At 43.1% G+C, this 15,162-nt stretch overlaps 2 protein-coding genes across 8 annotated transcripts in view; both read right to left on the reverse strand.

Moving 5' to 3' along the window:
• The window catches only part of LOC116396241 (cyclin-Y-like), an 18,409-nt gene extending 17,866 nt beyond the window's left edge, over positions 1–543 (reverse strand). For 2 of the 3 annotated variants that reach the window (XM_031870726.1, XM_031870725.1), the window contains exon 1: positions 63–543. In XM_031870726.1, the coding sequence (XP_031726586.1) occupies positions 63–216 (154 nt within the window). In that variant the 5' untranslated portion in view covers positions 217–543. The remainder of the gene's footprint in view (positions 1–62) is intronic. The other variant, XM_031870728.1, reaches the window with a different exon arrangement.
• A 3,775-nt stretch (positions 544–4,318) lies between these two features.
• Positions 4,319–15,162, reverse strand: part of crema (cAMP responsive element modulator a) — a 16,127-nt gene continuing 5,283 nt past the window's right edge. For 3 of the 5 annotated variants that reach the window (XM_031870692.1, XM_031870690.1, XM_031870691.1), the window contains exons 4-8: positions 14,533–14,621; positions 14,060–14,244; positions 13,255–13,431; positions 5,969–6,125; positions 4,319–5,580 (exon numbers count right to left, since the gene is read on the reverse strand). In XM_031870692.1, coding sequence (XP_031726552.1) covers positions 5,436–5,580; positions 5,969–6,125; positions 13,255–13,431; positions 14,060–14,244; positions 14,533–14,621 — 753 coding nt within the window. In that variant the 3' untranslated portion in view covers positions 4,319–5,435. Of the gene's footprint in view, positions 5,581–5,968; positions 6,126–8,064; positions 11,268–13,254; positions 13,432–14,059; positions 14,245–14,532; positions 14,622–15,162 lie in introns of those variants that run through there. The other 2 variants (XM_031870693.1, XM_031870695.1) reach the window with 2 other exon arrangements.

Consider the following 15,162-nt stretch of genomic DNA (forward strand, 5'->3'; position numbering starts at 1 on the left):
TGTTTGTTTCTTATTGTTCTCACATGTCGTGGTGACAGCCTAAACACTCTTTATATTGTTACCGTCGACGTTCTCCCGGTCGCTGATGTGCTGCAGGCTGCATCCCGTCTCCTCCCTGCTCAGCTCCGACTCCTGGTGGTACGACTCCAGCCGGGAGTGGGTATTTCTGCGGAGCTTGGGGCTGGAGGGCACGCAGCAAGAGGTCGTGCTCCCCATCTTTCTTCCCCCTCTTATCGAGCACCCCTCAGATGTAGCGTTAACAATTCCTTCCCGCTGAAATAGGAACTTGAAACGACGGGTTTGCCAACTCCACCGGGGCGAGCCGGTCACCGTAGATCACCAGAGCGCACGGGGTGCATCCGTACAGCAGTGCCCATGGATCCCGGTAACGGTCGGTGTCCACGGAGTAGGCTGACGCGCGGGGATGAATATGTCACTTCCACCGGTTGTAGCAGATGTATGTAACGGGCCGACCTGCCGCCGCTATCCCAGGCATCGTGTAGCAGGAGTGGGTGTGTGTGGGTGTGTGTGAATGTGTGTGGGTGTGTGTGGGGGGGGGGGGGGATCGGTGGTGTGGCTGGCTGGCTGGCTGTCAGGGCGATAGACCGACAAGGGAGGGCTGCAAATCCCGAGAAAAGGTTCCGGTTCAAGTGGGTGTTTACGCATGACAGAGCGGAGAAGATAAGAGGACGGGTGACACAGATAATACCATGATGTATTGCTGATAAGGCTGATATATATATATGGACCTATTTGTTGTTTTGTTTTTATCCTAACAGATTCATCCACGTCTATCTATTCATCTGGTCATTAGATGGGTTATTGTTAGGCAACTTTTTTTTTCCTATCAAATAAGTGAGTCATCTGAACTTGCACAGAGCGCATTTAAATCGTAGATATAACCTGTAATAGTAGACAGGTGATGCTGCACCTGTTTATATTCATGTCGAGAATCAAGTGCTCTCACGCGGATAGAGAGATAATAATCAGAGAGAGTGATATAAGTTAACATGACTATATTAAAGGGTTCTAGTCCATTAAGGACTGGGTTATGATTTGGGTCAAGGTTTTGTAGAGTTAATTAATCATGCATTGGGGGAAGGCTGTCAAAAAGGTGTGGATACTTCTTTTTTTAAGTGCCCTTAAGAGATTCTATAATGTTGAAATTAATCTCATTGTCAGTGGGTGGACTCAAAGAAGACAAGTTGGCAAAGGACCCAAAAAATATATAGATAGCAGTTATTTCCAGGATTATTTGGTTTGCCAACGAGCTCACCTAGATGGTTGTATTATTGGGGCCCAAAGCTGCAAAATAGTGACATCTTGCGGCCAACCCATGGTATTGCATCTGTATGGATTTATTAAAGGTCCAGTGTGAAGGATTTCGGGGGATTTATTGGCCGAAATGGAATATAATATTAATAAAATAATTGTTGTGTTTTTGTTTGCTTAGTCTCTACAGAATGTCCCAGAATAGACAAAGCAGCAAACAGGCTCTAGAGAGGAGCCTTCTTGTTGAAGAAGCTCCACTTTTGCAAAACATAAATCGGACCAAACATGGTGACACATGATAACTATAATGTTAAAAATTGAGATCACTGCATTACAGTTGAATTAACTTAATGTCTCAACATTGCCATATTTTCATGCAGTTGGTGAAAGTAAATGAGTTTTTTATTGAAATTGAACATTCAGTATGAGTTCTGTTCATTCCCAATTTTAAGGCGGCAAGGAAACTACCACTTCTTAAGTTAAACCAACGAAACATCTCACGGCTATCGTTTGGTTTCCAGGATCGGAGCTTGTTGTTGCAGTAGCGTGTGTCGGACAGCAGAGGTCCTCCTCGAGCCGCCACAGTGGAGCACAGTTCATGTTGTCAAGGCAGTCGGCCTCGGCTCGCTGCTGGTAGGCGGTTTAGTCTCTAGGTGGAAATTTCCACTCCGGTCAAACTGGACCAAAGGCCATGAAGATGTTTGAGAGGTAACAGAATGAAATATTAAAGAGCCTCCCACACTGCAACGCTCCGGCTCTGGAGGGGGAAGATGATACATGCAGATTCAGGGGTTGAGTAAATACTAAACAGTGCACTTTTAAACAGCAATTGACTTGGTACTGACTCCACCAGGAAATAGAACTAAATCGTTATTATGCATGGAGAGTTTTCATATATGTGCTTGAATGAAATAAATGTAAAGGTCAATGATGACGGATACTCGACTCATACACGTTGAACAGTCGCGAAACATGTATTTAAACCATTTTAAGTGTCAGTGAAAACTCTGTAACGTTTCAAGAGCAGAGGCAGAATGTCAAAGAGATAAGATGATTCAGTGTCGGGGAGCGGCAAGGTTTTCTCTTCATAAACACTCATTTCAAGGTTTCCATCAGAGGCACGCTCCCTTTCAGCATCATAGTCACCACTCTGTGTGTGTGTGTGTGTGTGAGAATGTATCAAAACAGAGAAAGAGAGTTTCATGTGTGTATGCAGTGTGTGTGTGTGTGTGTGTGTGTGTGTAGGAGATAAAGACAGAAGCCTAATTCCCTGTTCCTGCGTGTGTTGTCATTTTGAGAGAAAACTAATTTGTAATGCGAGGGAGAAGCACATGAATATGAGGCACGAAGAAGAGCAACCCCACTTCAACAAAGAAACAGAGAGATCCATCCCATCATCCCCTTCGAGGTCAGCGTGATATCGCCAGATGTTACTATGGAAACTACTCATTTTCATGCACATCCCCTTTTTTTAAAGTAATTTCTTGTCACTGGCTCCTGAAATCTTAGTTTGCTTCTTTTTTTATCCCATTCAGTGAGATATGAGGCGAATGAAGACATCTTGTTACTTAGCAAAGGTTGAGCTGACCTTTTGTTGCCAGGACTACCAAAATAAAACTGAGTTTGCATCTGTTCGTAGGTGGACGTCACATCATCTGTGACCTTTAGGGACCGGAGGAAACGACACTGCTGATAAACAAGTTGCGGTGAACCACTCCTCCCTTCACCCTCAGCTACAACGGCTGATATGAACACCAAGAAAAACAAAAGCAGCCACACTTTCACAAAGGAGAGGATTGAATAGACGATCGGCAATTATTTATTCATAGAGTTGTCTTCCATCACTGACTTATAATAACTTCACAAGGCTCTGTGAGATGTTTTTCTATCGATCATTAACTCCAAATCAACTTAGACTTCCTTAGATGTGCTAAGGCGTGAACAAGAATAGGCTGCGTCTGTCTTACAGTGAGCTCCAATGTGGGAATGTGACGAATAATTTACAAAACGCTCCTCAAGATGCTTTCACAAGATCCCATTGAGATGAAGATGTAGTCAAAGAGGAATTTCCACTTCAGTTGTATAGCGATTACAACATTTGAGGTGTTAAAGATGCAAGTTGTCGTCAGCCTAAATCATTCTATCCTATCATAATTAAACTGCTGATTTTGTTTTTTAAAAACAAAGAAAATCAATTGTATCTACTCCATAAATAATCCTTTAAAAAGTATAAGCAGAGGTATTCATGTCCGTGCAGTAATATTAACCAGCACAGAGTGATGCTTCCTTCCATTCAGATTGTCATCTGCATGCAAAAGAAATACCGCTGCATATTCTTTTTAAATGACGCTGGAATGGATTCTCATTCATTTAAACATCAACTCTACATGGATTTTTCATTATATATATATGAATGTAATTGTATGCATATTAATGCAACTACATTTATCATGTAGTGTATGTAATGGGGATCCTTTAAAGAAACGAACTTTTGAACATCAAACTGTGTCCTCTTCCTTCTCATTTCCCTCGACAGAAAACATTGAAGTACCTCTTACTACCAGACGGCGGCAGCACTTTGTAAATGTCTTCTGTTCTGTGAAACCTACCGAGGAAGTTGAGCGTTGGGTGAGCAATAAGTCACAACCCTTGTCCCATTTGAATGTTTTATTAGATAAACAAAAATAGTTTGGGTTTTTACAATTCAATTAAAGGAAGTACACTGAGAAGAGAACACCGGGTAAAAGATAAGAGCCAACAAATAATACTACATGCAGATGAATCCAACTCAGTTGATATCAAATTAAACATAAATTTATTAACAATTTTTTAGCAAACGGCCATTCCTCTGTGAAGACAAACCATGACAGGTCACAACAGTCATCGTGGTGTCACTGAGCTAAGCGCTAGTTAAATAGAGAGCTTTGGCAGCCATGAGAGATGCTCATGCTCTCTCTCTCTCTCTCTCTCTCTCTCTCTCTTCAGTGGAACAAACTCAACTACAGAGACAAAAAGAAAGCAAGCAGTTTTTAAAATCACCAGAAACATCAACACAACACGATATATTATCATTAAAATAAAATGTCTTTACATTTTTTTTTTTAAAAAGGAAAGGAAAGAAATTGGCATCACCCTTTAAAACAGAGCATTTTAATATCCAGCCATAATCAAATACAGTTTTACACCACAATGGATATCTATGATGTGAAAAAGACGCTTGCGTGACAGTAAAGCAGTGAGTTATCTTCAGATGTCTGTTTACAAAAGTTTTATTCCGTAGAGAATAGTCGATTCAATTGTGTCGCATGTTAGCCACTTGGTTACATTTGCTTTCTAAAATAATATACAAACTTGTGGAGTGAAATTCCTCAAATAAATGTAATAGAATACATATTCTGGTACTTTCTGTGCTTTGACTGACGAGCAGTTGCGTCATTTCAAATGTTACAATCAACTCACTGTAGAGACGAAAAATGATTCAGATAAAGCCCCGGCCGCTACTTTGGTGTGAAACATGTTTGCAGCTCTGTGCATAAACCGCCATCTTGAATTCTTCACGTGCGTCTTGAAAGAACCTTTTTTTTTTTTTTTTTTATTGACCAAACGAAAGAACGTCTATACAAAAAGATCCAAATCGCTCTACAAACAAAAAGCTCAAAGTGTTTTGGTTTTTTTGCATGAAGGAATGCATGACACGGCCCACAACGGAAGCGTAGACGACGCAGATGACGTTGTCGGGTAAACACGGTGGAGTTGCGTCTGCGTAGCTTTGCGTGCACCTCGTCTGACCTCAGAGGGACTTGCCGGCAGCGAGACCCGGCTGACCTGCCGGGTCTTTTTTCTTTCTCTCTTTAACCCCTCACTATGTTTTCAGGAAGCACCTGTATTTCCTCTTCCGGTTCCTGTCCTTCAACTGCCTCTCGTCGGCGTGCACGAAAGCTACAGCGAGCGAAGCGCGTGCGACGCTTCACATGCGAAGAGCGCAAGATAAGAACAAGGGCAATAACTGGCAAAGCTCAAGCTGTTCGAATTCCCGGGACACCAGGCCTGAGTGAGCGGAGACAACAAAGTTTTTGTTCCAAAGTCTTTTCTTTTTTTGTCGTTTTGCTGTGGCAGTTTTGTAAACGGCGCCGTCTTTGGCTCGTGACCAGAAACGGCCGCTGCTACTCGGCTTTGTGGCAGTAAATGTCCTTCAGCGCTTTCAGCTCTTCAATCAGGGTCTTGTTTTGGTTTTCCAACACAGCCACACGGTTTTCCAAGCATTTCACGTACTCCTTCTTTTTCCTGCGGCACTCACGAGCTGCCTCCCTAGAGAGAGAGAGAGAGAGAGAGAGAGAGAGAGAGAGAGAGAGAGAGACATGTTTGAGTCACTTGTTGAAAATGTATGTAGCCTAGTGGAGCCTACATGTAATTTAGGCTCCAGAGAAAATGCAAGCAATGCACAATCCAAGGGATTGATGGAGCCCTGGTTGGCTCTTTGAATCATTTAAAACCTGTTATAAATGATAACTTGTGTATCTTTTAACTTTCATCCCAAAGTGAGATTCACCATTCGGAGAGATATGCTCTACTGTAGGATAGAAAAGGAGACTCAAACATTTAAGGCCATTAGCGCCCCAAATACTCATCTCAGCGACTGCATTTTTGAACCATTATTGTCCTATGAGCTTATTTCTCCTCCATTAGCATCTCCTACCTGTTTTTCATCAGTCGGACCTCCCTCTTGCGGGTGGTGTCTTCAGAGCGCGGTGGGGGGTTCTGCATGGACCCCGGGGACGCTGCCATCACGATGCTATGAGCCAGGCCCGAGTTGGGCGAACGCAGCTGGTAGGCGGGGATGTCTCCTGTGGCAGCTGTATGGGGGGGGGGGGGGGGCAGAAGCTTTAGGACTCCAAGTTCTGTAACTTTTTGCTGCCCTTATTTCTCTTTTATAATAAAAAATGGGATACATGAAATAACATTTTTCTCAGTCACACAGTGCGTTTCTTCACATTTTCACATTTAAAGTACAGCAAACATGAATTTATTTCGCCACAGGATGTTAAACAGCAACTTCAGCCAAGAGTGCTCATCCGCTCTCCTTCCTGCCTCATAAGATGAACTTCCTCTGACCTCGACGGTCCTCGTGAACCGGTATCTGTATTTAACCGACCCGACCTGTTTTGGGGTATAAAGTGGTTCCATTTGTTTCTCTATCAGTGGTTATTATCATGCCGGTGTACAACACTATTTTTTGGCCCGTGACTCCTTTTAATTTGCTGTAACATTCTTTAAGACATGACTTACATGCAGTTCCTCTAATGGCCACTAGAAGCTGGCTAAAAAGAAAATCATATTAATAATAATAATAACAACAACATGTTAAGATCTTCACCTAGCAGAGTAGGTATCCGGAGTACTTGTGTGCACTAATTAATAGTTTCTGCTCTTGAAGTACTTCATTTGTGCACACAGATTAGTCATTTATGATCTGGCATTGTGTTAGCAGCAGACTAGCAGCAAGTGTTTTGGATTTGAATTCATTCCATCATATTAATAATGTTAGGTTGTCACCTTGTTAAATAGTGTTTCAATAAGTCTGTCCAGCCTTGGCTGCTGTATTAGCCTAACACTGTGCAGAATAAACAGTTATTTAGCTGTTTGGGTTTAAAGCCATTTCTTTAGAATTTGGACAGTGATACATGGAAATACTTAAGAAACATGTCTTTGACATCCCTTACAAATATGGTAAAATAAAAGAACATTGGTCAAAATGAAACAAACTGTTCGTTAATGTGCACGTATTATTAATTCAAAAGAACAAATTCATGTTTTGTGTGCTCAAATTTTCCCCACAGACTGTCCATAGGTTTCAATAAGTATGTTGTATTTACCACAAAGTGAACCACTGTGTGCTGCCGTTGACCAGTAGCTGATTGTATTTGTCATTAAAAGGTGAAAAACAAGCAGCTTCCTGGATGTGGGTCATGAGACGTACGAGTTGAATCATCGACAAATGACTCTGCTGTTAACTGCTCTACCTGATGTCTCTCACTGCTTCAGTTTCTCTTCTTCACTTTCCTGAGAAGTTTCTACCCCCCCCCCCTCTCCTGTCAAAACACACACACACAAACACACACACACACACACACCCTCTCTGTCATTGTGATAACAGAGTGACTCGCGCTGTGCTGACGTCAGTGTGTGCGTCTCACTCGCCCGATTTGCATTCCCTCCTCCCTGCCTGGCCTCTGTTCCAGGAAACTGGAGTGACGTCAAACCGGCAACTATCTCCCCCCCCCCCCCCCCCCACACACACACAAACACACACAAACACTCCCCCACTGCCTTTCTGCCTGACAGCAGAGAGCAGAATGTGTGAGTGTGTGCGCAAGTGTACCAGCGGGAGACGGACTAACAGGAACATAGTTGAGCAAACTAACCAAAACGCTTTTCTTTTTTTGCGTGAGCTGTTCGTTCCTGTGGTGAAACAGGAATGACAGCTTTCCAATCTGCGCCATGTGTCCTCTGCAATTTCACCATGCATGAAGTAAAAGTGGCAGAAAAGTAACTCAAATGTCATAAATATTTCTCTGTAAGAAAAAGTCTTGCTCTCACAATTGTTGAAATAAAAAAAATGTCCTCTTACAGTTTAAAAAAATCTTGTCCAAATAGCATATTTGTATTCACTGTTTATTTACAGGTGGGCGTAACCCCAGAAGCTCTTCAAGTCCAATAAACATCTCAAGAGTAAAAGAAAAGTGACTTTTGCACAAAACACATTTTTAAAACAAAGTGTGAGCGACACTGTACCTGACTCAGTCTCATCCCCAGTCACAGCCATCTCTTCTTTCCAATAATCCAGCACCGCGGCAGCCAAACACTCTTCTACCCTCACTCCTTTGCTTCGCCAGAGCCTCTTTCTCCTCCTCCCTTTTCCCTCTCAGCTCTCTCCGCGTCGGAGTGGTCACTCGTCAACTTTGCAGCCCGATTACAATTACAGGCATTGACATCACAATGACATCACTCCTGCCCGCTGAAGTCAGTAAAACACCCCGGATTAGAGTTCCTCCCCTCTCCCTCCCTCCCTCCCCCCGCGGATAAGACGGTAAAGTAGAGTCACACAATGTGAGCTGGGAGGGAGGGAGGGAGGGAGGGAGAGAGCTGGTAGTGGAGGGGTTGTATTTTTAGCACTGGTGACGCAGAGAGACGCTCAACAAACAAGAGGATATTGTGTCCCAAGCGGCTGCCGTGCAAACTGTTGAGCACCCTGATGGGAGTTATTTTGTGTGCCTGTGTGTCTTTAAAAGACGGGAGGTGGGATGACGGAGAGAATAAAGATAATTGAGCATTTACATTATTTGTTTATAGTAATCATCACAACATGTTCATGACTCATATTGCTGAATTCTAGAGCATAGCAGATATTTAGCAGAGCCCATGAAAAGAATAGATCTGACTGCCTGATGGATCCGATAGGGAATGAGTAAAACGTTTAAGAGGAACAAGCGAACAAGATTTGGCTGCTTCACCAACTCTCAGAACCCCGGGATTGCCGGCGATCACCGTCTTTCAGAGGTTGTAGTTGCCTCAGTTTTGAAGCCTCTCGCCCCGCAAGATATGTGAATGAAACTGCTTCTATGTTACAGACATACCTACTTTATGCTTATCCAATGCAGTTTTGGTCAAAAACCATGCAGTTGTTTGACTGCAGTATACATGTGTTTTATACACCTTTTCTAAAAATGGTCCACTTGAATATTTCTGGATACTGGGGTCTCTAAATAGTCTTGAAATAGCAGAACTTTGGTATCACTGGAAAGCTGAAACTATTGTTGATCCAATGAGCTCAAACATCTTATTCTGGTTATTCTCCATTTAGTAGCTATTTCACATAGTGAAACCATTTTCTGAAACTTGACGTCACTGTATAAAATGACCTGAAACTAAAACTGGAGACCTAGAGTATTCAGAGGATGTATGGCTTTCCTAGGTATATGAACAATAAGGGACTTTCTGAGCAGTTTCCAGAAGTGCTCGCCATCCAATTTGATAGCAAATCATAGCATGGATTTTTCTATGGTGTTCTTCAACAAAGTTTGTATTTTTGAGGGATTTGTGATTTGAGATTTTCATCAATTCTCGAGGGTAAATTTAGCACCAAATCTGTGTAATAAATGGTAACAACACAAAAAAGCGGCAACAACTTACGAGACATAATAGAGCATGGTGAACTTCATATACTTCCATCATAATGTTCTCAGCCCTTTTACACTTTCAACAACAATTAATTCATTATTTATGACTAGAACAACTTGAAACACTGCACACTGCATCTCAAAGTAATCATCAGGTTCCCAGCTTCCCATTGATGCATACCACTTCAATGTGGCATATACTGTTGAACCACAATCTCCCCCTAAAGATTTCCAAGCAACTAGAAAAGTCAAAAACAAATGCTGAGCACACACACAGCTCCTTTTAACATTGATCTTACTGTGAAAGGCTTAACCATCTCGTCCTCCTGGTTTCTCAGGTACAGACTTCCATTGTGCTCAGACATTTCTGTGTTCCCGCCCACTTTTGAGGTCTGGCAGTAAAAGGATGGGCGTCTACAACGACAAAGCAAATTGCAAGATCAGACAAGCCCATTCGCAGCTGATCGCCAAATACATATGAGAAAACAAACAGAGGGCTGAGTGAAGCAATCAGCCTCTCAAATTCACCTACAAATGGCAGAGCAAGGATAGAATTTTGACCCAGAAATGCTTGGCTGCTTGATCTGTCTGGATGTACTGAAGGATCCGGTCACTACTCCCTGTGGACACAGCTACTTTATGAGCTGTATTAGAAACGTCTGGGATGAAGAGAATCAGAAAACAATCCACAGCTGCCCTCAGTGCACACAGACCTTCACAGCAAGGCCTGTCCTGGTGAGAAACACCATGTTAGCTGATTTAGTGGAGGAACTGAAGAAGACTGGACTCCAAGCTGATCGCTCCTATGCTGGACCTGAATATGTGTCCTGTGATGTCTGCACTGGGAGGAAGCGCAAAGCCCTCAAGTCCTGTCTGAGTTGTCAGGCTTCTTAATGTGAGCAACATCTCCATGAATCCCCTCTCCTTGAAAGACACAAGCTCGTCAGCCTCACCGAGAAGCTTCGAGAGAACATTTGCTCTCCTCACAACAAGATGAAGAGTGTTCACCGCCATACCCATCAGGAATGTGCCTGTTATCTCGGTTCCACGGATGAACACAGGCCACAACACGGTCTCAGCTGCAGCACAGAGGACCGAGAGGCAGAGAGAGCTCGAGGTGAGTCGACAAACTATCCAGCAGAGAATCCAGAAGAAAAAGAAGGACGTGAAGGTTCTTCAAATGGAGGTGGAGGCTCTCAATCGCTCTGCTGATAAAGCAGTAGATGACAGTGAGGAGATCTTCACTGGGCTAATTAGTACGATTAAGAAGCAAAGTCATGAGGTGAAGATGCAGATCCGATCTCGGCAGAAAAGTGAAGTGAGTCGGGTCACAGAGCTTCAGGACAAGTTGGAGGAGGAGATCTCTGATCTGAGAAGGAAAGACGCTGAGCTGGAGCTGCTCCCACACACAACGGATGATACCCATTTTCTTCATAGGAAGCCTTCACTTACCTGTCTCGATGGATCCACAGACTTGCCAAGCTCCTATACCCGTCCTCTTCAGTACTTGGAAGATGTGACGGAGGTAAGAGATAAACTTCACGGGGTTCTCAATGAGGAATGGCCAAAGATCTCACGGACAGTGACTGAAGTGGATGTTTTATTGATACCGCCAGGGCCCAAGACAAGAGCTGAACTCTCACGGTATTCATGTCAAATCACACTGGATCCAAACACAGTACACACACATGTGTTGTTATCTGAGGGGAACAGAAAGGCAACACTGGTGAAAACACCTCAACTTTACCGTTGGCACCCGGACAGATTTCTGGAAAGGTGGTAGGTCCTGAGCAACGAGGGCCTGACTGGACGTTGTTACTGGGAGGTGAAGAGAAGCGGAGTGGAAATTTTAATAGCAGTCGCCTACAAGGATATGAGCAGATCATTGACCCTTTGATGCATGTGCATTTGGAAACAACAGCAAGTCTTGGGGATTAGCTTCTTACAAAAACGGTTATCAATTCAAACACAACAACATCAGAACTTCTGTCTCCGGTCCTCGGTCCTCCAGAGTAGGAGTGTACCTGGATCACAGAGCAGGTTCTCTGTCTTTCTACAGCGTCTCTGAAACCATGACTCTCCTCAACAGACTCCAGACCACATTCACTCAGCCTCTCTATGCTGGATTTTGGCTTCCAAATAGTAAAGGAGACACCGTTGAGTTGTGCTCAATTAGATAGAGGTTACAGCAGAGTGCACAACCCTTCAAAACTATTGATAACCTTTTGCGTAACTCTAGGCGTTTGGACTTAACAGTTCTGGACATCCTGAGTGGAACCCACTGGGAAGCTCCCCCGAGATCTACGTATCTTCAAGGGCCTTTTTATGAAGTGGCGTAAACTGGCCAGCACCGCTCGCACACATGTCCAGTTGGGAGATCGGCGAGTTTGCTATGTTGGCTACAAGCTCGCTCACTGGGTGTGCACTCATGAACGAGTTCACTTCTGATCTTCACTGTTGGTCCATTTGTGCGTGTTTTCCTCCATTTTGTTTGTGTTTTGTGTTGTCTAAGAGGTTTTTAAAAGACTGCCGGTGCTGCATTGGCTCATGTGTTTGACCAATCACCGGACACTTACGCCACTCATAGTTCCTCTTGTGGTGTGAGAGTACCTACTCTGAAATACAAGGAAAATTGAGGGATCTTAGAACTATGTTCTTAGAAGTACGAAGAAGTTCCTCCAGTTCAAAAATGCTTAACATGGTGTGAGTAGAAAGATATTTGTTCTATATTGTTTTCTTTATAATTTGTTACATTTGTTCTAATTGGCTGCAACTTTAACGTATGAATGTAATGTATTGAATGATACTGTGTGCTTATTTGTTCACATCTTATTTCTATATGTATTTCCAATCTAGTTTAATTCTGGTATTTTATTTGCTGTTATTCTGCTATTTAGTATTCATGGAAGCCCAAATAATATCCACTCTGACAAGGTCTTTGTGTTTATTGTTATGTTCATAGTTTCAGGGGTTAAGGTGAAACGTATCCAGAAGGACAGAAGCTATATGTCACTATGAAACCAAGAAACAAAAACCAAAAAGGCACGGATTGAAACCCTATTCTTCCCACGGACGTACTCATCGTCCGTGGCAAAATGGAAAAGATGTGGCCACTGATGTGATATTCTTTGGTTTTGGTCTCTATATCATCCTCTCCTCGAGATTGCCCTGTAATCACAGTCAATTAGTCCAGCTATTACACCGTCCTCCGTCTCCACTGTGATGGTGCTGATGGTGACAAACTATTACATGTGTGAGTCACTGGTATGTAAGCCCTCGCACCATTTTGTGTCTGTGGTATGACTCAAACGGTATCAATTCAATCTCACTGATTCATTGAATATTGTAATAAAACAGGTTTAAGGAATCAAAGCTTCATTCAGGAGTCAAATGAAGACGTTACAAAATGATTGGTGCTAGTACAAACTGTATATTAACATCCCTAATGATACCGACACTTTACAGTATTCTGTAGTTTTTCAGCCCTGCTTGTAATGTACTGGCCCCCAGGATAAACTGTTCACTATGGCTCCCATGGTTGTGGGTGTGTCTTGTACATTTTCTTTTACACAATCCCTCAATTTCATTCTAGGTCCTAATCCCATGATTTCTATTGAGGATTATAATGTTACATTTGATTCACACAAGATCGTCATTTTAGCCTCAATTCAAGCCATGTCCCTGTTGAGATGAACGTTATTCCACATGCTAAGAGGACCTGGAAATGACCACCTTCTTTTGCGACACGCGATTCCAAAATGTCTAAATATGCACATATGAAATTTCAAAATGCTTTGAACCCTACCTTGGACGAGCACCTGTCCTCCCTGAATGTAGAACTGCTGTGTGGAGTCTGCACACTGCAGGATCGTGGCTCCAGGCTGCGGGACGTGAGAGCTGGCCACCGTCGTGGTCTGGGCCCCATGAAAGGCTTCAACTCCTGGGCTGGTCAGCTGCATGGCTCCCCCATGAGTGATTGCAACTGTGTGGAGTCAAAGTTCAGCGATAACTAGGCTGCAGTCGGAATTAAATGGAATAGTTAAGTTATGTCAGGTATTTAGAAAGTTTCATTCATGTTTCTAATAGAAAATGTGAGATGACTGATAGTTGGTAGTCTTAAAGGGACATGACACCCTCGTGGTTGAATCTTTAGTAAAACAATGAGAAACTGTATTTAAGTCAACAGTACAGACTGTTTCAACTGAACTGCATTGCTAGGCTTGGCAGCTTGGGTCCATGTGTATTCCCTGTCAGCTTCTGTCATTCACACACACTGCAACAGGAGACATTTAGAACGTTTAAAACTGTGAACTGGTCTATGAGTCGTATCGTCACGAGGCTTAAAATGATGTTCCTTCCCGGCTAATTTACGGCAAACGCAGCAACTCTGATCCTGTTTTTTGTTCCTGGTTCTTGTCACTGGGGGTACTGTTGTATTTTAAGCTATTTACCACATTTAACTGATAGAAAACATGGGATTAAGCCCACAGTTTGCTGCACTTTACAGGAAATGGAATATTTACATGGACACAATGAAGTGAGGCTGTAAGTAAATACCACTCTATGTTATCGAACAGTAGAGGGTGGGCCCTGTTTACATGTGTACTGACTATATTGTCCTGAGCTGGTCTGGTAGATTGAGGTCGGCACTGTTGCAGAGGCAGCACTGGAGACCGGCACCTCCTCCTCTTCCTCTTCCTCCTCCTCGTCCTCCTCGTCCTCCTCGTCCTCAGCCCTCTCTTCATTGATTATAGGAACTGCCGGAGAGTCCGATGAAAGCTCATTCAGGATTTTTCTGCGGGAGAGAAGAGAGTTCCATAAAGTGATTCCACACACACAGTTTAACGTTATAAGACTTTACACTTTACAGACTTTATATTGTTTATCATGCTTTGGTTTCATGTTTTTCATACTTTATTGCAGCAGTTAACTTCAATTTGCTGACGTATGACGTCGTCCATACTTCCCTGATTCGAAAGATTATTATTTATTATTTGACTCCCGGTTGTTAAATGAAGGTATATCCCGTATAGATATCCGTCTCATGTCTAAACTTGTTTAACTTTCTTTGATGTCTTCTCACCGATAAGATGGACGCCTGGAGAGAAGCACCCGTCTCTTCTGTGTGTCTGTGACTGACTCGTCATCCTCCAGCTCCGCCACAGAGGCGATCTGTGGAAAACAACCAGTATTATATATTGTGAGTAATCCACAATAAAATGATTTTTTTCTACATTTTGGCAACATCTTTGGTGTTAAATGTTATCACTGAGGGGGCGGTGCTTTGCGTAGACAGACCTTTGGGATGCTGTGAAACAGAAGAATGATGTCAAAGGAAGAATTTGAGCCATTTAATTTGAAACGGTACCTTTTTCATCCCATCACACGTCTCAACGGAGAGTCTTTACAGAGTTCTACCTGCTGTGCGATTATCTGTTAATGAGCACGTTAACAGCCTCCTTTCTCCGAGCATGATTTCATTACTACATGAATAACAGGCTTACATTTCTGCTCACACAAATGGGTATTTTTGGAATGATAAACATGAATTTGACCTGGCTTTGTGTCATCAGTCGGTGAGCTTTCATGACTCACACTGGTGCGTCATGGTTGTGCATTATCAACACAAAGGCTGCGATGGCCCTGTTAGAAGACAATGTTTGCGCCAGACAAAGGACAGGTCCGATTTATGGCAGGTTAAACGGGGGGGGGG

This window comes from Anarrhichthys ocellatus, unplaced genomic scaffold, assembly GCF_004355925.1.
Source record: "Anarrhichthys ocellatus isolate YVR2014 unplaced genomic scaffold, GSC_Weel_1.0 scaffold54, whole genome shotgun sequence".
NCBI lineage: Eukaryota > Metazoa > Chordata > Actinopteri > Perciformes > Anarhichadidae > Anarrhichthys > Anarrhichthys ocellatus.